Here is a 27,589-nt window from a genome sequence, read left to right as displayed (position 1 = left end):
TTTTTTTTAATTTGGTTTCTCAATTCTCCCTGAAAAAATAAAAAAAAACAGTGGAAGATTAATATTGCCCTTTCTGCTTGTGTGCCAGTCTCGACTCCTGGGTGTGCCATCTCTCTCTCTCAAATAGTGGGCCATAGAAAGCCTATTTTGTTTTTTTTATTTGGTTTCTAAATTCTCCCTGAAAAAATAAAAAAAAAACAGTGGGAGATTAATGTTGCCCTTTCTGCTTGTGTGCCAGTCTTGACTCCTGGGTGTGCCATCTCTCTCTCTCAAATAGTGGGCCATAGAAAGCCTATTTTTTTTTTCTATTTGGTTTCTAAATTCTCCCTGAAAAAATAAAAAAAAATCAGTGGGAGATCAATATTGACATTTGTGCTTGAGTGACAGTCCTGCGTGTGTGGCATCTCTCTCATATGGTGCCACCGAAAACAGAGTGTGTAACATTGTGCCTGATTTTCCTTGCGGTCTCACCCACCTGTTAAGGGATATCTAAATCATACTGAAGTTATAGCTCACCGTATAAGTTGTTTGACAGCAACAAATACCGTTACTTTGGTTAAGTTTTTAAAACATTGAGGAAGTCTGGTGGAAGAGGTCGTGGCCGTGGGCGTTCATTGTCAGCTGGTAATGATGGTAGTGGTAGTGGAGCATCAGGTGGTCGTGGGAAAAAAAATATTGCACCTAAGTCTGGAGCTGTGGAGCCAGATTCGTCGTCTGGCTACAGAAGGCCTCGAACGCTCCCTTTTCTGGGAGTAGGAAAACTGCTGTTAAAGCCGGAGCAGCAAGAGCAAGTTTTGGCTTACCTTGCAGACTCAGCCTCTAGCTCTTTTGCCTCCTCTTTTGAAACTGGTAAATGTAAAAGCAGCGCATCGTTAGTGGATGTTCACGGTCAGGGACAAGTCGCTTCCTTGTCCTCTTCAGCAAAAACAACAACAGAGAAGGATGCAGCAGGCGACACAACGGGTTACTCCATGGAGCTCTTCACACATACCGTCCCTGGCTTAGAAAGTGAAGCAGAAGCAGTTAACAGGCCATGCCCATTACAAGTTGAATCTGACATGGAGTGCACTGATGCACAGCCACAGCCAGACTACTATGCTGGTCCTTTGACTCAGACCACAACATTGCCCTCGCAGGGTACAGATCCAGAATCAGACCCTGATGAGACTATGTTGCTCCGTCACAAACGCTCTACCACCGACTTACACGGTGACACAGACGAAGTTTCGCACGAGCTAGAAGAGGAGGTTATAGATGACCCAGTTGTTGACCCCGATTGGCAGCCATTGGGGGAACAGGGTGCAGGCGGCAGTAGTTCTGAAGCGGAGGAGGAGGGGCCACAGCAGGCATCAACATCGCAACAGGTTCCATCTGCCGGGCACGTAGATGGCCCAAAATGCGTGGCAAAGCCAAAACCTGTTGGAGGACAGCGTGGCCATCCGGTTAAAGCTCAGTCTGCAATGCCTGAAAAGGGATCCGAGGCTCGAAAGAGTGCAGTCTGGCATTTTTTTAAACAACATCCAATTGATCAGCGCAAAGTCATCTGTCAAAAATGTTCAACTACCTTAAGCAGAGGTCAGAATCTGAAAAGTCTCAATACAAGTTGCATGCATAGACATTTAACCACCATGCATTTGCAAGCCTGGACTAACTACCAAACGTCCCTTAAGGTTGTAGCACCCTCGGTCAATGAAGCTAGTCAGCAACGCTACATCCCTGCCGTCACTGTAAGGCCACCATTTTCCGCACCACCTGCAGTATCTGTACAGGTTTCTTTGCCAGGCCAAAGCAGTCAGGGTCAGGGAAGCACCAGTTTCGTAGTAGGAAACACTGCATCTAGGGCACAGGCGGAAACAATACCGTCTCCAACCGTCTCTCAGTCTTCCATGTCTCGCATCCGCGTACACAGGGTTTGAACGCCCACATAGCTAGACTAATCTCGTTAGAGATGATGCCCTACCGGTTAGTTGAAAGTGAAGCTTTCAAAGCCCTGATGGACTACGCTGTACCACGCTACGAGCTACCCAGTCGACACTTCTTTTCGAGAAAAGCCATCCCAGCCCTCCACCAGCATGTTAAAGAGCGCATCGTCCATGCACTCAGGCAATCTGTGAGTACAAAGGTGCACCTGACAACAGATGCATGGACCAGTAGGCATGGCCAGGGACGTTACGTGTCCATCACGGCACACTGGGTGAATGTGGTGGATGCAGGGTCCACAGGGGACATCAATTTCGGGACAGTTCTGCCTAGCCCACGGTCTAGGAAACAGTTGGCTGTAGGTGTTTGCACCCCCTCCTCCTCCTCTTCGTCCTTCTGCAGAAGGGAGAGCTCGTCCACAGACCGCAGTCGCCAAACCACTCCATCCGCAGCTGCCACTGTTGCACACCAGTTGTCCCATTATGGGGCAGCTACTGGCAAGCGTCAGCAGGCTGTATTGGCTATGAAGTGTTTGGGCGACAACAGGCACACCGCGGAAGTTCTGTCCAAGTTCTTGCAGAGAGAAACGCAGTCGTGGCTGGGCACAGTAGATCTTGAGGCAGGCAAGGTAGAGAGTGATAACGGAAGGAATTTCATGGCTGCCATTTCCCTTTCCCAACTGAAACACATTCCTTGCCTGGCTCACACCTTAAACCTGGTGGTGCAGTACTTCCAGAAAAGTTATCCGGGGTTATCCGACCTGCTCCTCAAAGTGCGCGGACTTTGCTCACATATCCGCCTTTCGCCCGTACACTCCAGCCGTATGCAGACCTATCAGCGGTCGTTGAACCTTCCCCAGCATCGCCTAATCATAGACGTTGCAACAAGGTGGAACTCAACACTGCACATGCTTCAGAGACTGTGCGAACAGAGGCGGGCTGTTATGTTTTTGTGGGAGGATACACATACACGGGCAGGCAGTAGGATGGCAGACATGGAGTTGTCAGGTGTGCAGTGGTCGAAGATACAAGACATGTGTCAAGTCCTTCAGTGTTTTGAGGAATGCACACGGCTGGTTAGTGCAGACAACGCCATAATAAGCATGAGCATCCCCCTAATGCGTCTGCTGATGCAAAGTTTGACGCACATAAAGGAGCAGGCATCTGCAGCCGAGGAAGAGGAAAGCCTTGATGACAGTCAGCCATTGTCTGGTCAGGGCAGTATACAGGACGAGGTAGCGGGCAAACAGGAGGAGGAGGATGATGGGGATGAATATTTTTTTAATGAGGAACCTTCTCCAGGGCCACTGGAAATTGGTGGCGTGGCAAGGCCGGGTTCTGGTTTTTTGAGGGACACAAGTGACGTAGATTTGCCTGAAACTGCCCCTCAACCAAGCACAACCACAGATTTGACATCTGGAACTTTGGCACACATGGCGGATTATGCCTTACGTATCCTCAAAAGGGACACACGCATTACGAAAATGATGAACGATGACGATTACTGGTTGGCCTGCCTCCTTGATCCTCGCTATAAAGGCAAATTGCAAAACATTATGCCACATGAGAACTTGGAACTAATATTAGCAACCAAACAATCAACTCTTGTTGACCGTTTGCTTCAGGCATTCCTTCACACAGCGCCCGTGATCGTTCTCACACAAGCTGCAGGGGGCAGCAGACCAGAAGTGTTAGAGGTGCAGAAATCAGAAGTGGCGTTGGACAGAGGGGTTTTCTGACCAGGTTGTGGAGTGATTTTGCTATGACCGCAGACAGGACAGGTACTGCTGCATCAATTCAAAGTGACAGGAGACAACATTTGTTCAGTATGGTTACTAACTATTTTTCATCCCTTATCGATGTTCTACCTCAACCGTCATTCCCATTTGATTACTGGGCATCCAAATTAGACACCTGGCCAGAATTGGCAGAATATGCATTGCAGGAGCTTGCTTGCCCGGCAGCTAGTGTCCTATCAGAAAGAGTATTCAGTGCTGCAGGTTCAATATTAACCGAAAAAAGGACTCGTCTGGCTACCCAAAATGTTGATGATCTAACCTTCATTAAAATGAACCACAACTGGATTTCGAATTCTTTTGCCCCACCTTGCCCGGCCGACACCTAGCTTTCCTATGAAAAGTTATTGCCTGTGGACTACTCTGAATTACTTTACCAATCTCGTAATTTGCAGCAGCTGATTGTCCAGCATACGACATGTTTACACCTCCCTAAATGGCCAAACTCCCCACACGGGGCCGTGGTATCGCCACTTGGCGCAAGCACTCGTGAGAGTGCTGTTTGTCTGAAGAGGTGGGTGTGCCCGCTTTTGGTCTACGGCACTGCCACTGGGTCCCTCATAGTACAATAAAGTGTCTCTGGCGGTGGTGGTGCGCACCCAATGTCAGACACACTGTTGTAACATGAGGGGCCCAGGGCATGTACCGCCGGCCACAAGAGAGCTCCCCCACCCCCGGCTCAAACATTGCTCTACCACTTGCACAATTATCTCTCACAGTTCCACCAATGTTTAGTCTATGCTCTGACATCCGTAAATTCCTGCCACTGACAATACCATTGTGTTGACATGTATGATGGTACTTAACATAGTCAGGGGCAGTGTCCTATATTTACCCAAGTAAATACTTTGTGCCAAATTACTAGGTCTGAAACTACGCAGAGGAGCCCACCCCTGTACCTAATGATTGCACCCTTTTGGTTTTTCTTTTTGTTGTAATGCGAGACATTAACATGTATTTATTTTTTGGGACTACTAACTGGCAGACACTCATTACAATCGGCCGCCACTGACAACACCAATGGTGCCCACTGCCTGTGTACCCCTGCAAGAGAATTCAAAGTGCCTGCAGCCCAAATTTATTATGTTAGGCCTACTACGCCTGTCTGCGGTCCCTCCTTCCACTAGGCCTCCACTGACCTGTCTACTGCTGCCCGTGTACCCCTGGAACCAATGTTAAAGTGCCTACAGCCCTAATTTATTATGTTAGGCCTTCGAAGCCTGTCTGCGGTCCCTCCTTCCACTAGGCCTCCACTGACCTGTCTACTGCTGCCCGTGTACCCCTGGAACCAATGTTAAAGTGCCTACAGCCCTAATTTATTATGTTAGGCCTTCGAAGACTGTCTGCGGTCCCTCCTTCCACTAGGCCTCCACTGACCTGTCTACTGCTGCCCGTGTACCCCTGGAACCAATGTTAAAGTGCCTACAGCCCTAATTTATTATGTTAGGCCTTCGAAGCCTGTCTGCGGTCCCTCCTTCCACTAGGCCTCCACTGACCTGTCTACTGCTGCCCGTGTACCCCTGGAACCAATGTTAAAGTGCCTACAGCCCTAATTTATTATGTTAGGTCTTCGAAGCCTGTCTGCGGTCCCTCCTTCCACTAGGCCTCCACTGACCTGTCTACTGCTGCCCGTGTACCCCTGGAACCAATGTTAAAGTGCCTACAGCCCTAATTTATTATGTTAGGCCTTCAAAGCCTGTCTGCGGTCCCTCCTTCCACTAGGCCTCCACTGACCTGTCTACTGCTGCCCGTGTTCCCCTGGAACCAATGTTAAAGTGCCTACAGCCCTAATTTATTATGTTAGGCCTTCGAAGCCTGTCTGCAGTCCCTCCTTCCACTAGGCCTCCACTGACCTGTCTACTGCTGCCCGTGTACCCCTGGAACCAATGTTAAAGTGCCTACAGCCCTAATTTATTATGTTAGGCCTTCGAAGCCTGTCTGCGGTCCCTCCTTCCACTAGGCCTCCACTGACCTGTCCACTGCTGCCCGTGTTCCCCTGGAACCAATTTTAAAGTGCCTACAGCCCAATTTTATTATGTTAGGCCTTCGAAGCCTGTTTGCGGTCTCTCCTTCCAATAGTTCTCCACTGACCAGACCAATGCTGGCCGTGTACCCCTGGAACCCAGCTGAAAGTGCATGGTGTTAGGACTGGCGGAACGCACCAAAACAGATGGTATAGATGCGTTCGCAGTCCGGGGTCCACCGTGCAGGTGAAAACCTGCTGCTAGCAATTAGCAGACTATATGGCGGTACACTAAAGTATACACGCATGGGTTAACCTCACCCAGCGTGAAAGAAGCAATCCTGTTAAGGCACAGGACCGCGGTACCGCACCTAAAGCGCGAGCAAGTAGTCAGCGAACTCAACCCCAACTAGGATTGAAGTCCGATTAGACCCTTGCTGGCACAACACCGCAACTGGGTGTGTAAGGAAACTGAAGAGCAATATTAAGGCACAAGAGTGCATGCAGTGCCGCACTGACGAACGCCACTAACCACCCAGGCTTGGGTAAGGAAAGCACAGAGGAAGTGCACGGCGCCGTACTGGCGGTCACAGCAACTGGACGCTATAATGTGTGACTAGTGCTGTAGGATAAGTCGGGCGCTAGGTAGCAGCCATACACCTTCCGCGAACAGTCATTCAATAGGGTAGGGGTATCCAAGGATGACTTGCACTCACAACATACACACATTAGCAATTGTAAGACAATACTAGCGCATGGCCGTGCGGTCATGCGCAGTTTATATAGCTGCAGCACAGGAAGTGGCCACAGCACCTTTGCCCTTCCAAGACCTGCCAAGAGGACCAATGGAATGTGCTGCAGAGCCTGAGCACATGACCCTCGATCTCCAACGGGAGATCTTACCCTGGGCATGCTCAGTACGTGCAGACAAGGACTTAGTCCCAGAGAAGTTCGCTCGCTACTGACCAGCACTGACTTTAATGGCAGAGACTGGAGAAGCAGCAGTAACTCTCAGAACAGAGTGAGAATGAGCAAGACGCTGGGACCGACGTCTTTGCTGAGCAGACTCCACTGCGGCTGGACAAGAATGGGAGACCGCAGCGAAGGTGGCTCGAGATTCCCCCTGTGCAGAAGCGGGAACTCAACCCCTAACACATGGAGCCTCCTTTTTTTCTTTGTTTTATATTTAGAAAGCCCAGATGAACTACGCTGTACCACGGTTCAAGCTACCCAGTCGACATTTCTTTTGCGAGAAAGGCCATCCCAGCCCTCCACCGGCATGAAAAAGTCTGCATTGTCATAGCACTCAGGCAATCAAACAGTAGAAAGGTGCACCTGACAAGAGACGCATGAACCAGTAGGCATGTCCACAAAAAGTTACGTGTCCATTACGGTCCACTGGGTTAATTTGTTGGATGCATGGTCCACAGGGGACAGCCTACAAAGTCTGTCTGCAGTCCCTAATTCAAATTGTCCTCCGCTGACCACACCACTGCTGCCCGTGTACCCCTGGAACCAATTTTAAAGTGCCTACAGCCTAATTTTGTTATGTTAGGCCTACTACGCCTGTCTGCGGTCCCTCCTTCCAATACTCCTCCACTGACCACACCACTGCTGCCCGTGGACCCCTGGAACCTATTTTTAATTGCATAGATAGAGCATCCTTTTTTAATAATAGGCATACAAAGTCTGTCTGCGGTCCACTATTGAAATTGTCCTCCACTGACCAGAGCAATGCTGCCTGTGTACCCCTGTAACCTTTTTTAAACTGCAGTGAGCCACATTTTTGGTTTAAGGCCTACTACCTGTGTCTCTCTGCGCCACTCAATACAGCTGTCCTCCTTTGAAAAAAGCAGAGCGTCAATAGTCTTGTTTTCAGCCTCTAGGAATTTGAAAACTGCATTGGGGCTACTACTTTGGTAGGGCCTACTAACGGTGTCTGCCGCTCCAAGGTGTGCCCCAGGTTTCCTCTCCATTGCTTGGGTCTTCCGACTCTCGTTTAGTAGTTGTTGAAAACTACACTGCATTAGGCCTACAAATTGGGTATGGGGTGTAGAGACAGTGTGTTCCACTCCAAGGTGTTCCCCAGGTTTCCTCCACATTGCTTCGATCTTCCGACTCTCGTTTAGTAGTTGTTGAAAACTACACTGCATTAGGCCTACAAATTGGGTATGGGGTGTAGAGACGGTGTGTTCCACTCCAAGGTGTTCCCCAGGTTTCCTCTACATTGCTTCGGTCTTCCGACTCTCGTTTAGTAGTTGTTGAAAACTACACTGCATTAGGCCTACAAATTGGGTATGGGGTGTAGAGACAGTGTGTTCCACTCCAAGGTGTTCCCCAGGTTTCCTCTACATTGCTTCGGTCTTCCGACTCTCGTTTAGTAGTTGTTGAAAACTACACTGCATTAGGCCTACAAATTGGGTATGGGGTGTAGAGACGGTGTGTTCCACTCCAAGGTGTTCCCCAGGTTTCCTCTACATTGCTTCGGTCTTCCGACTCTCGTTTAGTAGTTGTTGAAAACTACACTGCATTCGGCCTACAAGTTGGGTCTGGGTTGTAGAGATGGTGTCTTCCGCTCCAAGGTGTTCTCCAGGTTTCCTCTCCATTGCTTCGATCTTCTGGCTCTCGTTTAGTAGTTGTTGAAAACTACACTGCATTAGGCCTACAAATTGGGTATGGGGTGTAGAGACGGTGTGTTCCACTCCAAGGTGTTCCCCAGGTTTCCTCCACATTGCTTCGATCTTCCGACTCTCGTTTAGTAGTTGTTGAAAACTACACTGCATTAGGCCTACAAATTGGGTATGGGGTGTAGAGACGGTGTGTTCCACTCCAAGGTGTTCCCCAGGTTTCCTCTACATTGCTTCGGTCTTCCGACTCTCGTTTAGTAGTTGTTGAAAACTACACTGCATTAGGCCTACAAATTGGGTATGGGGTGTAGAGACGGTGTGTTCCACTCCAAGGTGTTCCCCAGGTTTCCTCTACATTGCTTCGGTCTTCCGACTCTCGTTTAGTAGTTGTTGAAAACTACACTGCATTCGGCCTACAAGTTGGGTCTGGGTTGTAGAGATGGTGTCTTCCGCTCCAAGGTCTTCTCCAGGTTTCCTCTCCATTGCTTCGATCTTCTGGCTCTCGTTTAGTAGTTGTTGAAAACAACTCTGCATTCGGCCTACAAGTTGGGTCTGGGGTGTAGAGACGGTGTCTTCCACTCCAAGGTGTTCCCCAGGTTTCCTCTCCATTGCTTCGATCTTCTGGCTCTCGTTTAGTAGTTGTTGAAAACAACACTGCATTAGGCCTACTAGTTGGGTTGGGGCCTTCTATCTGTGTCTGCCGCTCCTTGCTGTTCTCCTCCAGTGAACAAAGCTGTGCCGCCGGTTTACTACTGTTGCCAATTTTGAACTGCATTTAGAATACTTACTGATTTGGGCCTACTCTCTGTGTCAGCCTCTCATTCCAGTTGTCCTCCACTGAACAAAACAATGCCCCCTGGTTAGTCCTGTTACCAATTTTGAACTGCATTTAGCCCAGTTTATTCTTTGGGCCCATATCTGTGTCCCCCTCATCCTGCCCATTGCCCAGCCAGTGATAGATGAGTCTGCTGGTACATTGACCCATAATGCAACATTCCCCATGCACGCTACACTGCAAGATTGTGACCCTGCTGAAAGTCAGGTCCCCCTTCCCGCATACCATACCACCTTACACGGGGACAAAGAGGAAGGTGCAGATGAAGGTGCAGGTTCCTTCATCAGGTGGGGGGAGGAATACTCGTTGGCGACGTCACTGGCACAGGGCCCCTCATAGTACGCAAAAGTGTTGCTGCCGGTGGGAGGCGCCCCCGCCGTGCAAACACACCGCTGTACTTTGAGGGGCCCTGTGCCAGTGCCAATGCCAACGAGTGGGCCCCCCGTGCTTGCTCAGGATCACAGCACTTGCAAAGTTGAAATACTTACCTCTCCCTGCTCCACTGCCGTGACGTGGTCCAGATTTACTGGGCACACTAATTACTTGAACCAGCCCTACCCCCCACAACTTTAGCCAAATGACCCCCAATTTCAAATGCCTTCCAATTATTATAAGCTAAATTACGATTGACAAGCTTCAGTAGCAAGAATGGATGCTTTTGCCAATACAATGGGGTCTGTACATGTTTTTCTGGCCTCTACTCACTGCCGACTATGCTCCCCCATTGACTTGCATTGGGTTTCGTGTTTCGGTCGATCCCCGACTTTTCGCGATAATCGGCCCATTCCACTCGACTCGACTTTTGAGATAGTCGGGTTTCGCGAAACACGGCTCGACTCTAAAAAGGTCAAGGTCGCTCAACTCTAGTGATGAGGCATTAAATAAATACAAAAAAATAAGTAAATTCTGTAAAAAGCAAATCAAAGTAGCAAAGATTGAGACAGAGAGACTCAATGACAGGGAGAGTAAAAATAGTCCCAAAATATTCTTTAACTATGTAAATAGTAAGAAACTAAAAAATGATAGTCTTGGCCCCCTTAAAAATAATCTGGGTGAAATGGTGGATGAGGATGAGGAAAAAGCCAATATGCTAAATGACTTTTTTTCATCAGTATTTACACAAGAAAATCCCATGGCAGACAAAATGACTAGTGATAAAAAATTCCTCATTAAATGTCACCTGCTTAACCCAGAAGGAAGTACGTCAGCATCTAAAAATCACTAAAATTGACAAATCTCCGGGCCCGGATGGGATACACCCCCAAGTACTGCAGGAACTAAGTATAGTCATTGATAGACCATTATTTTTAATCTTTAAAGACTCCATAATAACAGGGTCTGTACCACAGGACTGGCGTATAGCAAATGTGGTGCCAATAGTCAAAAAGGGGACAAAAACTGAACTCAGTAATTATAGGCCAGTAAGCTTAACCTCTACTGTGGGTAAAATCCTGGAGGGCATTCTAAGGGATGCTATACTGGAGTATCTGAAGAGGAATAACCTCATGACCCAGTATCAGCACGGGTTTACTAGGGACCGTTCATGTCAGACTAATCTGATCAGCTTCTATGAAGAGGTAAGTTCCGGACTGGAATAAGGGAACCCAGTGGACGTAGTGTATATAGACTTTTCAAAAGCTTTTGATACGGTGCCACACAAAAGGATGATACATAAAATGAGAATAATGGGGATAGGGGAAAATATGTGTAAGTGGGTTAAGAGCTGGCTCAGGGATAGGAAACAAAGGGTGGTTATTAATGGAGCACACTCGGACTGGGTCACGGTTAGCAGTGGGGTACCACAGGGTCAGAATTGGGCCCTCTTCTTTTTAACATATTTATTAATGACCTTGTAGGGGGCATTCAGAGCAGAATTTCAATATTTGAAGATGACACTAAACTCTGCAGCGTAATCAATACAGAGGAGGACAATTTTATTTTACAGGATGATTTATGTAAACTAGAAGCTTGGGCTGATATATGGCAAATGAGCTTTAATGGGGAAAAATGTAAGGTCATGCACTTGGGTAGAAGTAATAAGATGTATAACTATGCGCTTAATTCTAAAACTCTGGGCAAAACTGTCAATAAAAAAGACCTGGGTGTATGGGTGGATGACAAACTCACATTTAGTGGCCAGTGTCAGGCAGCTGCTACAAAGGCAAATAAAAAAATGGGATGCATTAAAAGAGGCATAGATGCACATTAGGAGAACATAATTTTACCTCTATACCAGTCAGTAGTTCGACCACACTTAGAATACTGTGTACAGTTCTGGTCTCCGGTGTATAAGAAAGACATAGCTGAACTAGAGCGGGTGCAGAGAAGAGCGACCAAGGTTATTAGAGGACTGGGCGGTCTGCAATACCAAGAAGGTTATTACACATGGGGCTATTTAGTTTGGAAAAATGAAGACTAAGGGGTGATCTTATTTTAATGTATAAATATATGAGGGGACAGTACAAAGACCTTTCTGATGATCTTTTTAATCATAGACCTGAGACAGGGACAAGGGGGCATCCTCTACGTCTGGAGGAAAGAAGGTTTAGGCATAATAACAGACGCGGGTTCTTTACTGTAAGAGCAGTGAGACTATGGAACTCTCTGCCGTATGATGTTGTAATGAGTGATTCATTACTTAAATTTAAGAGGGGATTGGATACCTTTCTTGATAAGTATAATGTTGCAGGGTATATATATACTAGATTCCTTGATAGGGCGTTGATCCAGGGAACTAGTCTGATTGCCGTATGTGGAGTCGGGAAGGAATTTATTTCCCCAAAGTGGAGCTTACTATTTGCCACATGGTTTGTTTTTTTTGCCTTCCTCTGGATCAACATGTTAGGGCATGTTAGGTTAGGCTATGGGTTGAACTAGATGGACTTAAAGTCTTCCTTCAACCTTAATAACTATGTTACTATGTTACTATGTTACAGCCGATGCAAGGATCATACCTGAGGATCGTCGTGTGATGCCTGGCCCAGCCAGACTGATGCAAGCAGTGGGGGTTCCCTGCCTCTGCTGGCACAGTATCCTGTGGCACCACAGCTGGCGTCAGTGGGCCTTTAGGGTGTGTGGGGAGAGGTGGCAGAGAAGAGGTTTGCCGCATGCTGCCTCTCCCAGAATCTTCTCCAGAGAACGCCGACGTTGAGCTCAGGGCTGAAACCCTCCTGGGTGGGGGTACCTCAGCCACAGCGACCAGTGAGCAGATGAAGCTCCTGGGTAGAGCCCCTTCCTCCCACAGTGGAGGCTCTCAGCTCTGATGCCGGCCGGTAAGCCACCGCTACTTCCATTGCCAGGCCCAGCCAGACCGATCCAGGCAGCGGGGGATGCCTGCCTCAGCTGGCGCGGTATCCTGAGGCACCACCGCTGGGGTCAGCAGGCATTTAGTGTGTGCGGGGAGAGGCGGCAAAGAAGATGACATGCGGTGGAGAAGGCTGTCGCACTTCAGCTGACGTCAAAGCAGGATGCCGGGGCATAAGGTCACCTTGCGTTCCACGGTAGAAAGTGTGGAATGAGACAGGCAACAGGCTGGTTTCTTGGATCTTGTGGGGCACAGGAGAGAAAATCATTGACAGCAATGCAGCATTCCTGATGGGATGTGTCTTTCCTTCGAGATGGGCTCTCGGCGTTACCAGCTCCCCCTGTTTTTTAGCAGGTATGGAGCCAGCACAGGTAAGTGCATGGTGGAATGTTCTGTTGATGGTCTTATGCCTTTGTGCCAAAGCTGTGTCTAGAGCCTCCTGTGTGAGGTATGTTTTTACATATACGCAGCTAGGCCTTGGACCTCTAGGCTGTAAAAAGGCCATATGTCCAGGCTACATCTCATGATTTGACTTCAGTTAGTTGCATGTCTTGTCTGCGCAGAGCCTTATGATTGGACTTGAGAGTGACTTTTTGGAAGCATTTTTTTTTTTGGGGCTCGATAAACAGGTGTTTCACTTTTCTTTGCAACTTAACTACTCCATGCCTTGGGATGACGACGCATGGTGTTAATGGAGCACTTTGTCTCCATGAAGACTGCCCTCCAGCTGCGGCTCACTAATTAGCTCCTTCGGGTGGGGTCAATCTGGCACATGAGATGTACTATTCAGAGTGGAGATTTATCCGGATCTCTGAGAGATTGCTCTCTTGCTTATAACTGTGGGCCTGTCTGCATCATCAAGCATGGCTGTTGCTCTATGCATCATATTGAGCGCTCTGTGTTTCATATTGCATCATAGTGCCTCTATGCATTATATTGCATGCCTCTATGCATCATATTGCAACATAGTGCCTCTATGTATCATATTGAGTGCCTCTGTGCATCGTATTGCATCATAGTGCCTCTATGCATCATACTGAGTGCCTCTGTGCGTCGTATTGAATCATAGTTCCTCTATGCATCATACTGAGTGCCTCTGTGTGTCATATTGCATCATAGTGCCTCTATGCATCATATTGAGTGCCTCTGTGCATCATATTGCATCATAGTACCTCTGTGCATCATATTGCATTATAGTGCATCTATGCATCATACTGAGTGCCTCTGTGCATCATATTGCATCATAGTGCCTCTATGCATCATATTGAGTGCCTCTGTGTTTCATATTGTATCATAGTGCCTCTATGCATCATATTGAGTGCCTATGTGTATCATATTGCATCATAGTACCTCTGTGCATCATGTTGTATCATATTGCTTCATATTGCATCATGATGCCTCTGTGCATCATATGGCATCATAGTGCCTCTATACATCATATTGCATCATAGTGCTTCACAGTGCCTCTATCCATCATATTGCATCGTATTGCATCATATTGCATCATAGTGCTTCATAGTGCATTTATGCATTATGTTGCATTGTATTGCATCATAGTGCTTCATAGTGCATTTATGCATTATGTTGCATTGTATTGCATCATATTGCATTGTATTGCATCTTGGTGCTTCATATTGCATCATAGTAGTGATGAGCGACTGTACTCGTTACTCGGGTTTTCCCGAGCATGCTCGGGTGAGCTCCGAATATTTGACCACTGGGAGATTTAGTTTTCATTGCGGCAGCTGAATGATTTACAGCTAAAAGCCTGCTTGACTACATGTGGAGATTCCTTAGCAACCAGGCAACCCCCACATGTACTCAGCCTGGCTAGTAGCTATAAATCATTCAGCTGCCGCAATGAAAACTAAACCTCTGAGCAGTCATAAATACTCGGAGGTCACCTGGAAAACATGAGCATCGAGTACACTCGCTCATCACTACGTGCTTCATTGTGCTTTTTTGCTTCATATTGCATCAGGGCTTGATAGCGTCTCTATGCATCAAAATGTGTGCTTATGTGCATCTTATTGCATCATATTGCTTTAGTGCCCCTGTGCCTGAGGGGGTATCATTAGTGTGTCATAGTGCCTCTGTGCTTCATAGTACCTTGGGCTTGGTGCCTTTTTTTGCCTCAGGCTATGGGCCTCTGGGTTAGACCTTTTGACTTGTGTCTTGTTGCGTGGCTGCACATTGTATCATCGGCCTACCACTTCACATTTTGCCTTGGGCCCCAACTCTGGTTATAGAGTCCTAGTGTTTTTGTACCCAGATCCAACTTCTGTTGCTTCATTCTTTACAACAGGGCTTAGCCAAACAGCTATGCTTGAATTGGCTTAGTAAATTGGCAGTTCTTCCATTTGAAACAGATCTCTCAAATGAGCTACCTTAAGTGATAAAGGCAGGTCTCTTTCATAATTAGCTTTAAAAGGTGACATATGTCTTTTTTGGCTCATCCTATAAAAGGGCATCCCAGGACTATCCTGGGAGCAGGAAATATCACGAGGTGGAACAAAAGAATCCTTCCCGACTCTACATATGGCAATCAGATTAGTTGCCTTGATCAACATCCGGTAGACAGATTCTTGTCCTATAAGTCTGTTGCGTTATGTTTCCCAGGGACGGCATCACTGCCTTTGGTACCTTGTGGAGAATCAGCAGCACTGTGTCAGGTGGCAGAGGTTCACATACTCTCTGCTCTTAGGACTCCTAAGATAAATTAAACTCTATCTAGGACTCTTACAGTTGAGAACCCATAGTTCCACTGCCTCACAGTAGAAAATCTCCTCCTGTGGTAGGAAGAAACCTGCTTTTCTCTAGCCACAGAGTACGGTTACTCCCTCCATGGCTGTCTTGGTGTATAAATATCACTGAGAAGATTGCCTTTTATGATATGTATATGTGTGTAATATCAGTAAAACAGGAGTGGTGATCCACGTTTCCTTTTCAGCGCTTCTAATGAGAAGCCCGACTTTGGTAATGTCAGGAGACATTACCTGCCAGACTGCATATTCCTTAGTTTCAATAATATCCAACTGGGGGTTTAGACATCTAAGGGTTCAAAATAGACGTGATCTCCTGGATGAGTAATGTGCGTACATCTCAATGCTCTGCCATTATCCATGTACTAACTGTTATTGGTTTGATCTTCCCATAGTCCAGGACCGGAGGCTAGTGCGCATGTGTGGTGTGAGCGCGCCCCTATGACGCGAGCAGACGCCACGGTGCATGACTGGGTAATCCAGTCTGAACTGGCACGCGTCACTTCTCCAAGTCCCCTCCTCATGGAAATATGGTGCAGGTGGTTGGGGGCCAGAACTCTGAGCCCTAATATGTGGCAATGGTCAAAAGTCTGGTGACCCAGACTTCTCTCCTCATATTAACCATAATATTGATTGTGAATGTTTCCAGGAGTGGAGAAGACTATATAGGAACCACCAAACTGCATGGGGGAAACCTGGAGGAACTTCTTTTCAGCTTCAGGTTTCAAGTTAGAAGGGGGAGTTTCCAGTAACAGCCGTCTTAGAGTTTCTGCACAAGGGGTTGGAATAGGAGCTAGCCACAAATACTTTAAAAGTTCAAGTCTTGGCTTTAGGGGCCCTGTACAATTACAAACTGTTTGGGAATTGGGGGATATCCAGGTTCATCAAAGTGTTGGCCAGGTCTAGACGCATCTCCTCTCGATTTACTCCTCCTTGGGATTTAAACATGGACCTTACAGCCCTATCCAAATCTCCTTTTGAACCCCTGTCAGAGGCTTCACTGGGAATCTGTCCCTTAAAACATCACTTGTTGTAGCTCTCATAAAAGCTTATAGGGTCAGGATAGGGTTATTCTTAAGATTGACCCGACCTAACTTCCAAAAGTGGCATCACGGTTTCTCAGATCTCAGGAGATCTCCCTCTCTTCTTTTTGTCCCAATCTCAAAGATAGTGAAGAGAAAGTCTCACACACACTAGACATGGGGAAATGCCTAATCCAGTACCTAGCGGCCACACGGGAACGTAGGAGGCATAGGTCTCTCTTTGTGTGCTTTCAGAGTCCTCGAGAGGTGTGAAAAAGTTAAGGGCACGCCGGCAAGATGGATAAGGGATGCCTTTACCCTGGCATTTGCCTCGCATGAAGCGGCCATCCCGGAGAAAATTGAGCCCATTCATCAAGGGAGGTGGCAGCCTCCTGGGCAGAAAGAGCCGGTGCCTCAATAGAACAGATATGTAGAGTCGCTAAGCGATCTTCCCTCTCTACGTTCTTTAATCACTATCGGTTGAATCTAGCCTCTTCTTCAGACCTTACCTTTGGGAGTATGGTTCTGGAAGTCATGGTCCCTCCCTAATGTACAATCTCTGCAATCTCTCCATGGTGCCATCATGGGGGATAGAGAAAAATATAGTTATACCGGTAATGGTATTTCTCTGAGCCCATGACGGCACCCGTACATTCACTCCCTTAACGTGTGGGTGTGCACACTTATTTTCATTAACTTTATTACTTATATGTAGTCACATGGTGTTTTCTGTTAAGCTTCATAGTAATGTTAAATGTTTATGGTAATAACCTGGAGGACTTCTCATGCTCTGTAAACAACTAATGCGGGAGAGAGGTACCGCCCTTTTTATCTGTAGGTATCCTGTCCTTGATGGGTGGATCCCCTCTCTCCATGGTGCCGTCATGGGCTCAGAGAAATTCCGTTATCAGTAAGTAACTATATTTATCTGGCTTAAGGAATATCCCAGTTCATTATAAATTAGACAAGCTGTGAGGTACCGCCACAATTGCTCCCCGGTCCCTCCCCAGCTCAACCTGTTTTGGCGGAGCTAGTCGTGAAAATTCTAAAAGGCGCAAAATATTTGTGCACCTCTGGACAAAACTTTAGTTACTTTTCATGCACTGTGAGCTGTGAGGTCTTATATAGACAGGTGTGTGCCTTTCCAAATCAAGTCCTATCAGTTTAGTTAAACACTGCTGGATTCCAATGAAGGAGTAGAACCATCTCAAGGAGGATCACAAGGAAATGGACATGTGACTTAAATATGAGTGTCTGAGCAAAGGGTCTGAATACTTATGACCATGTGATATTTCAGTATTTCTTTTTTAATAAATTTGCTAAAATGTCTACATTTCTGTTCTTTTCAGTCAAGATTGGGTGCAGAGTGTACATTAATGAGAAAAAAATGAACTTTTTTGAATTTACCAAATGGCTGCAATGAAACAAAGAGTGAAAAATTTAAAGGGGTATGAATACTTTCCATACGCACTGTAAGTGAACTGTAACTGAGCTGAATTATAATTACCATCACTCACCATTATGATGTGCGGTGAGGTATAGGCAGGGCCATATTTAGAGTTTCTGCTGCCCTAGGCACTTTTAGTGCTGCCTCCCCCATTGGTGAGTATGACACTATCGGCATAGACTTTGGCAAGAATCGCTGATGTGAAAGTCGCCTTTTGCAGTAGATAGGGCAGTTTTTCTGCATCTGCTGTGTAACGGATCACTTACGGCAACACTGTGTTTGGCTTCATTCATTCCCCATGGGATTTGTGGCACTTGCCGTGATCTGGCAAATGTGGTACTATACCTCCCAACTTTTGAAGAAGGGAAAGAGGTATAAAGTTTGCAGCGCACATAGTGCGCCGCTGCAAATTTTAGGCCATGCCTCTGACCACACCCATTTCACAACTAGTCACACCCATATCCACGTCCCAACCACACCCATTTAGCACTGCTGATCACACTGTTTCATAAACAATAATTATAAACAAAAATAAACATGGCCACACAGTGCTCCATACTGTATAATGGCCACACATGATGCTCAATACTGTATAATGACCCCACATGATGTTCCATACTGTATAATGACCCCACATGATGCTCCATACTGTGTAATGACCCCACGGTCGGTCGGGAGGTGACCCAGGACTTAAAAAAAAAAAACCTTGCTCAGGTGCCGCCCCCCACATCGTCCCTGCCCGAGACACGTGCCCTCAAATGCCTAGTGGCAAATACGGCCCTGGGTATAGGTTCAAATATAATGTGAGAATCTGATCTAAATATTAGTGTATTCACATGTTGCTATTTCAACACAATTTTGCAGTGATTTTCATACAATCTTATAGTATAAATGTTCCTCAAGCAGAGTAATCAAGGATAATTGTATATCTAGTGATAATATTGGGAATGTTCAGATTCCATGTCTAGGGCAGCCCCACCTATAAATACAGCACTACTCATTGACGTATGTGAGGCAACTGAATTTGGGACTGGTGTCGTGCAGACAGCACAGATCGTTCTCGGACCGTGAATGTTAGACTTGTTTAACTGGACTGATACATTTGAATGCATTTTAGGAAACTACTAAAAAGATGTATTTACAGTATCTCTCAGAGCATTGCCTACACTAGTCATAACTGTGTCCTAATCTCACCTGAGAGTACACTCGGTATGTTCAAGCATGCTTTCTCCAAATGTAAACTAAAGGGCTCTCAATGCATAATTAGGGCTTATGTACATGGCTGACACTTAAAAAGCCACTGCAGTTGATGGTGATTGACAGATCTCTCCCACAGCAAGAGAACTGTTATTCACCTGAAGCAGTCCTGGGAGAAGCCGGTTGGGGGAGAAGATTAGTCTAGTCTATTCCTTGGGTCCCTACTCGGATCCTTACAGTATATTTTTTCTGAAACCCCAGATCATTTCAGAGAAGAATATACTTGGCTGCAATCGTACAGCCAGGCTCTGATTCATGCTGACCAATTCCCTGTTAGCTTTTGAATGAAGGAGCACATACTATAGTTTTACATTGTTGGGTCTTTAAATCAGTTTACAAAAAAAAACTTTCCTTGAGAGGATACTGAAGCTAGGGGGAATAGCTGGCTCACCTGGAGGTACGGAGGCAAGTCAGATTGTATTTTCTCCTGTGAGCATTGCTTTCATGTACATCAAAAAACATAACACTGCTGCCTCAATATGGTATGCCCATTTTCTCACTGGGCATTGTATGATGCACTTTAAAAAACAACCTTTGAATCAAGCTTTGGGGCTCATGCAGATGGCCGTATTTTCAGTCTGAGTGCGTTCTGACAAAAACTTTGTATCAAACTCTGAGCAATGTTATTCTGTAGAGCTGTTCACATTTCAGATTTTTGTCCTCAGACAGTCTGACTAAGGAAAAAAATTGTGGCATGCTCGATTTGCATCTGATATTCAGATCTGACTCTGCCATGTGAGTCAATGAGTCCGTAGAAAAGTTCGATTTCTGTGGACTGACAAAATGGAGAAGATTGAGACTTTTTTTCTCCATCTTCTTCTCATCTGCTGATACTCTGATCAAACTCTGATCAGTGTGTGATCTGCATAATCAGACCGGTTCTCTCAGATAAAAGAATATACTGTACGCTCCTCTGCACCTAGCCTTAGGATAATTTACTCTCCAATTTTCAAGGAAAACTGCCTGATAACTCCTGTGGGAGATATCATGGCCACCATATAAATATTCTGAAAATACAACAAAACAGGACATTTATTATTCTTCTGGAATCTCTAATTAACTGATTTCAGCCCCAGCATTTATCACTTTGGCTGGGTAGTAAATAAGATTTAGGACCTTATATATCCAATCAAAAATGACATAGTCAGTCTTCTTCCTCATAGTTAATAGATCCTGTTTACTATGATTATTGTCTTGTGGTTAGGATTGAGTAACCAGATGTTAGGTTGTGGGAAAGTTAGAGGTTAACAATAAAAAAGATAGCTTGCAGTCGCACAAATTTGACATCAACATTAAAGGGATATTCCCATCTCTTACGTTTATGGCATATTCACAAGAAGTGCCTTTAGTGAATTATTAAATGTGAATCTACCAATGGGACCCACATCTATCTTAAGAATGTATCTCCATTGCGCTTTGCTGTTAGTGGAGAAGTGATTGGCGCTGCCATACAAATAACGAGGATTTCTGAACTCTTCTCCACAGAAAGTGGCTTGGGATAATGCCTTGTTCTTGAGATAGATGTGGATCCCATTGAGGGTATGCCGTACATGTACAAGATGGGGATAACCCTCTAAACCAATTATCCTATGTGGTATTAACAATAGAAATTCGACAAACACCATCAATATTCAATAATAGTCAATTATCTTCTGGCATCATCTGACAGACCTGGCACTGCTATGATTTCTGATGGTCAGCTCTGTCGCAGGAGATGGAGAATGCAGACGTGAACAGAGCCTTACGATATACAATGAGCAAAAACCTGATACAATGTACTACAAACAGTCAGCAAGTGTCTCTGTGGCTGTCTTCGAACCATGCCCCTTACTCCACATCCTGTAGGCTGTAACATGTGAACGTACCTGGATATTCCATGGTTACGCGTCTTTCTGTCTTCTTGGAACAAAGCTGCTTTGTTGGTCATGGGGTTAGAATATTTGTTTTCATCCTGAAAATCATAAAGTAGATGTGGTGTAATGATTCTTCCATAGAAATTACCCTCAGTATAGTCCGCTAAGGTCAGAGCTACAGCAAGTTCTAATTATATACATGCGAGGACCTTTTCATAAAGAACTGTAAAGCACTTGAAATTTTAGTTTTTAGTTCCTGTTCCAGATGAAGACATACATGCTTCTGCTTTTACTCATTTAGACTTATTTAGATAAAAAAAACAATACAGAAAAGTTCCTTAATATTTGGAACATCTCAAGGGCTTTCATTTTTTGCACAAAGGGAATCAAGAGTTCAAGACTTTTAGGACCAGTAAATTGAAATTTTCATCAGGCTTCCTTCACGTAGTGTGAACTCTTTAATGTTTGTAAATGCTTGTAAAAATGCCATAATTGTCAGACATATGCTTTTTTATTTTGTTACATTCACAACACTGTTTTTTTTGCTTTTTTTCAAATCCTATAAGAGAAGCCTATGAGAGAACATACACAAAAAATACCATACATACCAAGAGCACACTGGAATGAAAAAAACACTGACCCAAAAACCATCATTAAGTAAAATGTATTATATTTGTGTTTTATATTTTAATGAAATTTTTAAAGGACCACCTGGCTCCTTATGTGTGCATAAAGGGAGAGATTTGTCAATCAAGCTGAGCCGGGCAAGGATGACCCGCTAGGGTGATTGGTCTTCATGATTACCTTGTTCCTGAAAATCTTTAATGCTAAAGGACTGGCCAATGTGAGGACTTCCCTGTGCCAGCACCAAGAGCGGGTGGTCATGTGACTGCAAGTATGCGATTTGCATACTTCCAGTCACATTTAGACTAGACTTCTCTGGCTTTGCTCAAAACACATGCATTGATCAAAGTCGCACACCTCTAGTTGACATGCGACTGCATGTATGCAAATCCCATACCTGTGGTCATGTGCCTACTGCTCTCAGCGCCAACATCAGGGAATCCTCAATATGAGGATTCACAAGTCTGCAGTTGCACAAAGTGAATGCAGTAGTGATGAACGAGTATACTTGTTGCTCGGGTGTTCCCGAGCATTCTCGGCTGGTCTCCGAGTATTTGTGACTGCTCGGAGATTTAGTTTTCCTTGCCGCAGCTGCATGATTTGCGGCTACTAGTCAGCTTGATTTCATGTGGGGATTCCCTAGCAACCAGTCAACCCCCAAATGTACTCAGGCTGGCTAGCACAATGCGGATGCCACGACCACTTTGTATAACACAACAATAACTGTAGCTCTGGAATCGATTGCCCCTCTCAAACATACCAAAGTTCGCAAAATCAACAGACAGCCCTGGCACACCAGCCTGACCAAAGAACTCAGGCGAGCTTCCAGGGCTGCTGAGTGGAGATGGAAAAGATCTCACTCCAATGAACACTTTATCGCATTCAAACAGTCCCTCACTACTTTCAAGGCCTCACTCGCTGCAGCAAAAGAAACCTACTTCTCATCTCTCATATCCTCCCTGTCTCACAACCCTAAACAGTTATTCAACACTTTCAATTCTCTTCTCAATCCCCACTTATCTCAGCTGAAGACTTTGCCTCATTTTTCAAGCAGAAGATTGATAACATCAGAGACAGTTTTGGTCAACAACTCCCAGAGCCCTTTCTCCTAACTGCCCAGCCCTCCTCCTCCAAAACCAAATTCTCTACCATTACAGAAGATCGACTCTCCACTCTACTTTCAAGATCGCATCTCACCACCTGTGCACTTGACCCGATCTCATCCCACTTCATCCCAAACCTCACCACAGTCTTCATCCCAACCCTAACCCATCTCTTCAACCTATCACTAACAACTGGTGTCTTCCCCTCAAGCTTTAAGCATGCCTCAATCACACCTATCCTCAAAAAGCCCTCTCTTGACCCATCCTCTGTATCTAGCTATCACCCTATATCACTTCTCCCCTATGCCTCAAAACTACTGGAACACGTCCATCTTGAACTGCCCTCCCACATCTCTTCTTGCTCCTTCTTTGACCGCTTACAATCTGGGTTCCGGTCACACCACTCCACTGAAACTGCTTTTACTAAGGACACCAATGACCTATTAACCACTAAGGCCAAGCGACACTAATCTGTCCTCCTCCTCCTGGACCTGTAATCTGCCTTTGACATAATGGACCATTCCCTATTACTGCAGACCCTCTCATTTCTTGGCATCACTGACTTGGCCCTATCTTGGATTTTGTCATAACTAACAAACCAGACATTCAGCATCTCCCACTCGCACACCACCTCCTCACCGAGCCCCCTATCTGTCGAAGTCCCGCAAGGTTCAGTTCTAGGGCCCCTGCTCTTCTCCATTTACACCTTCAGCCTGGGACAGCTCATAGAATCTCACTGCTTTCAATATCATCTCTATGCCGACGACACATAGATCTACATCTCTGGACCAGATATCACCACCCTACTAATTAGAATCCCACAATGTCTGTCTGCTATTTCATCCTTTTTCTCCGCTAGATTTCTAAAACTTAGCATGGACAAAACAGAATTCATCATCTTTCCCCCATCTCACTTGACTCCCTCAACAGACCTATCCATTAAAGTAAATGGCTGCTCACTCTTCCCAGTCCCACAAGCTAGCTGCCTCGGTATAACCCTTGACACTGATCTCTCCTTCAAACCACATATCCAAGCCCTTTCCACTTCCTGCCAACTTCAAGTCAAAAATTTTTCCTGGATCCGTACATTTCTCAACCAAGAATCTACAAAAACCCAAGTCCATGCCCTTATCATCTCCCGCCCTTGACTACTGCAACCTCCTGCTCTGTGGCCTCCCCTCTAACACTCTCGCACCCCTCCAATCTATTCTAAACTCTGCTTCCCGACTAATCCACCTGTCCCCCCGCTATTACCCAGCCTCTCCCCTCTGTCAATCCCTGCACTGGCTCCCCATTACCCAAAGACTCCAGTTCAAAACCCTAACCATGGCATACAAAGCCATCGACAACCTGTCTCCACCATACATCTGTGACCTCGTCTCCCGGTACTTAACTGCACGCAACCTCTGATTCTCACATCTTCTATATTCCCCTCTTATCTCCTTTTCCCACAATCGCATGCAAGATTTCCCCCACCCATTCCCCCTCCTCTGGAACTCTCTATCCAACACATGAGACTCTCGCCTACTATAGAAAACTTCAAAAAGAACCTGAAGACCTACCTCTTCCGACAAGCCTTCAACCTGCAGTAACCACTGATAGACCAAACCGCTGCACAACCAGCTCTACCCTCGCCTATTGTATCCTCACCCATCCCTTGTAGATTGTGAGCCCTCACGGGCAGGGTTCTCTCTCCTCATATACCAGTTATGACTTGTATTGATTAAGATTATTTTACTTGTTTTTTATTATTATACTCATTTCCCCAGAAAAGAAAGGAGAAAAACCGAGGCATACAAAGATAAAAATTGTATAACAAAATTTTATTAAAGAAACAATAAAGAACAAAATTTGATAAGCCCAACGGATATATAGAAACAAAAAAACTCAATAAAAACAAACAAACAGCAACGGACCAGCATGAAAAACAATGGAAAAATTGCCATACAATGGCATGGGCTATGAAACAAAGGCGCTGGGAAAAATATTTTTTATACAACCAATTTATGAACATGTACCAAAGTCACAAATAAAGTGCTCAGTGCTAAAGAAAAGCAGTCTCAATGGAGCTGCAAATCACTAAAAAGTGCTAGCGTACATGTAAAATGGACATTTACCAGCTTACTGCCTAAATATTGAACCCTATATGTAGCAGCCCAAACGCCATCAGGCTAATATGCAAATGAATGTAAACTTACATGCTGCGTGCAGGTATATCTATCCGGTCCGTGCTGCCACCCCGACAGCGCCGTTTCGCCTACCAGGCTTCTTCCATATGGGGGTATGATATCATACCAGCAGTAAGCTGGTAAATGTCCATTTTACATGTACGCTAGCACTTTTTAGTGATTTGCAGCTCCATTGAGACTGCTTTTCTTTAGCACTGAGCACTTTATTTGTGACTTTGGTACATGTTCATAAATTGGTTGTATAAAAAATATTTTTCCCAGCGCCTTTGTTTCATAGCCCATGCCATTGTATGGCAATTTTTCCATTGTTTTTCATGCTGGTCCGTTGCTGTTTGTTTGTTTTTATTGAGTTTTTTTGTTTCTATATATCCGTTGGGCTTATCAAATTTTGTTCTTTATTGTTTCTTTAATAAAATTTTGTTATACAATTTTTATCTTTGTATGCCTCGGTTTTTCTCCTTTCTTTTCTGGGGAAATGAGTATATTATTAAACGTTTTTGAGGTTTATTTGTGCTAATTTTGGATTGTGGTTGATTATACTTGTTTTTTATTATGTATACCCCTTCTCACATGTAAAGCGCTATAATAATAATAGTATTAGTGACTCCAGATTCCTGTAAAACGTGTCTATGCAAGTCATTGTGTCATGTGTCTGCAATGCTATATAATAACAGATGAAGGCCAGATGATGTTTGATCCTATGAAACAGGCAGGCATTCTATCAAAGCATGAACCTTATGATGATGCATCTCCAGTGAGGATCAGTCCAATAAAGATTTTTTTTGGAGAGTGATAGAAATAAAATATAAAATGACAATTTGTGCTCTAACTGATTCCAGCAGATACCAGAGAGTTGTAGACGCAATGATGTGTAATTACTCTGTACAGTATATGACAGGGCAAGAATGCTAGTAATGGAAGAATATTGATGCTTGAAAAAATTGGTTTAAACAATGGCATGTGACATATTACATTACAAAATTTTGCACATAAACAAACCGTACTGTTTGTTTTGCGTTGGTTGCCTTTACTGAACTTTGTTATGGCAAAGCATTGACAGACATTTTACTATGTGATCATATACAGTAGGCAAGTTCTTTCTGCTCCTGATTTATGATAAGTGAAAGGTAATGAACAATACTTTTTTATAAGAGGACACCCTAGGCTACAGGAGAGTCGATAACAGATGCTATCGCTTGTATTTCCCTATTAAGCTGCATATGTTTACTGTGAAATCGTAATTAGACTAAGCAAATATCCATTTATACAGTAATCCTGTTTGTATAAATGTGCAGACATATGGCTGTCTTGAAACCATTACTGAGCCTGCTTCCTAAGTACTATTGGTCCAAAATAAAATGTTACCGTTTTTTGAACAGTATTGATATTTTATCAATTTTGCTTGTGTATAAAGTGCTACTTGAACCTTATAGGAATTTTCAGATTGATAATGTTGGGATCTAATAACTATTAAATATCCCATTAATAGGCGCAAACAACTAAAGAAATGAACATGAGTAAAAGAAATTGAAATTTGCAGATTGTCGTACAAGTGGATTTATAAAGTATACATCAGACCAACCTGAAAATGGGGTACTATATTGTGACAAAGTAAAGTGGGACAATCCATAATGGTACAGTCCAGTAACAATGAACACTATTGTATAAATGCGTAGAAAACAGAGAAAAAAATGGAGACAGCTCATCAAATATTGTAGGATTTAGCTGTGGAAATAGTTTGAGTGGTGCACAACGTTGAGTTCAATAGAGCTGTAGGAAAACTGAAGACGTTATAATCCAGAACAGAGATTAAAATTTTTTTAACACATCAGCCTACGCTGATTTTTTCTATACACGCCTTTTTAATGAGAATACAATAAATGGTGTCCTGTGTGATTCAAGCCATCCTAAACCTACATATCCACACATCTATAAAGGAGTTTAAAAAGACAGGCACTTCAAATACAGCAAATGTTAGAAGAATAGGCGAGGTAACGGTTCACTGTCCAGCCAAAGTATAAAGTGCAATATTTAGCCAATAATATTACCTTTATTAAAGGCCACAAATTGACAGATCACAAACCAGTTTTTGGCCCCAGACAGGAGCTTTTGTCAGGTAATCACCAGAGCCGAAAAAAAACGTTTGCGATATGTCAATTTGTGTGTGGCACCCCAGGAGTCTGGATGCCACAATGGCATTGCCTTCCTCCTGGGGAGGGTGATGCTATGCCTGGAAATGAGACGGATCCCCTTAACAGGTAGCACTAACATACATTTTCCTGACTCCAGGCCAGAAGGGGGAGCTCTAGACCCGGTTTCAGGGTCGCTTCCTTATAAGTTCTGGTCTGGAGGAGGAGTTAGAGTTCAGTCTGTGTGAGATAGTGAAGGGAGAGGAAGCACAGGAGGAGAGAGAAACTGCAGTGGAGCTGCGATTGGGCTCACTCCAGGTTTGAGCGCAAGAAACCGGACACCGGCGTCCGAGGTTGTGTGGGAACTGTATGCCCCACAGCAGAAACCAGAGGGCACCTGGCCACCACCGACACCCAAAGGCACAGCAGCAGATTAGAGCCCGGAGTCACCACGAGAGAGACACCTGTAAAAAGGCTCGAGCTGCCTGCCATGCAGGCAGTGTCCACTTAAAAAGACAGCTTGAGAGAGGACCTTGTGTGAAGCCTCAGGCATCAAGGGACAGAGAATTCAGCACAGAAAGAAAGGCTTCCAACCCCACCCGGCTAGGGGGATTCCGAATCACTTCCATGCTGCCTGGATTCCAAAGACCACTTGTAATCTGTGTACCTGAACTTCACCAGTAAAAGGTAAAGAGACTGCAACCCTCTGTCCTTCAAATCTTTCTTGCATCTCAACATCTATCATCCTTCACCAACTGC

General features: G+C 45.1%; 2 protein-coding genes across 4 annotated transcripts in view; both read right to left on the bottom strand.

The window, feature by feature from the left end:
* Window positions 1-27,589, bottom strand: part of P2RY12 (purinergic receptor P2Y12) — an 88,308-nt gene that overhangs the window by 29,528 nt on the left and 31,191 nt on the right. For both annotated transcript variants that reach the window (XM_069727508.1, XM_069727509.1), the window contains exon 2: window positions 20,798-20,883. In XM_069727508.1, coding sequence (XP_069583609.1) covers window positions 20,798-20,810 — 13 coding nt within the window. In that variant the 5' untranslated portion in view covers window positions 20,811-20,883. The remainder of the gene's footprint in view (window positions 1-20,797; window positions 20,884-27,589) is intronic.
* The window catches only part of LOC138638300 (P2Y purinoceptor 13-like), a 273,462-nt gene that overhangs the window by 214,685 nt on the left and 31,188 nt on the right, over window positions 1-27,589 (bottom strand). For both annotated transcript variants that reach the window (XM_069727504.1, XM_069727503.1), the window contains exon 2: window positions 20,798-20,883. The gene's annotated coding sequence lies outside the window, so the exon portion shown is untranslated. The remainder of the gene's footprint in view (window positions 1-20,797; window positions 20,884-27,589) is intronic.

This window comes from Ranitomeya imitator, chromosome 5 (assembly GCF_032444005.1).
Source record: "Ranitomeya imitator isolate aRanImi1 chromosome 5, aRanImi1.pri, whole genome shotgun sequence".
NCBI classification, from domain to species: Eukaryota; Metazoa; Chordata; class Amphibia; order Anura; family Dendrobatidae; genus Ranitomeya; species Ranitomeya imitator.
Note: the sequence above shows the minus strand (reverse complement) of the source record. Positions and strands in the feature narration are given on the sequence as shown.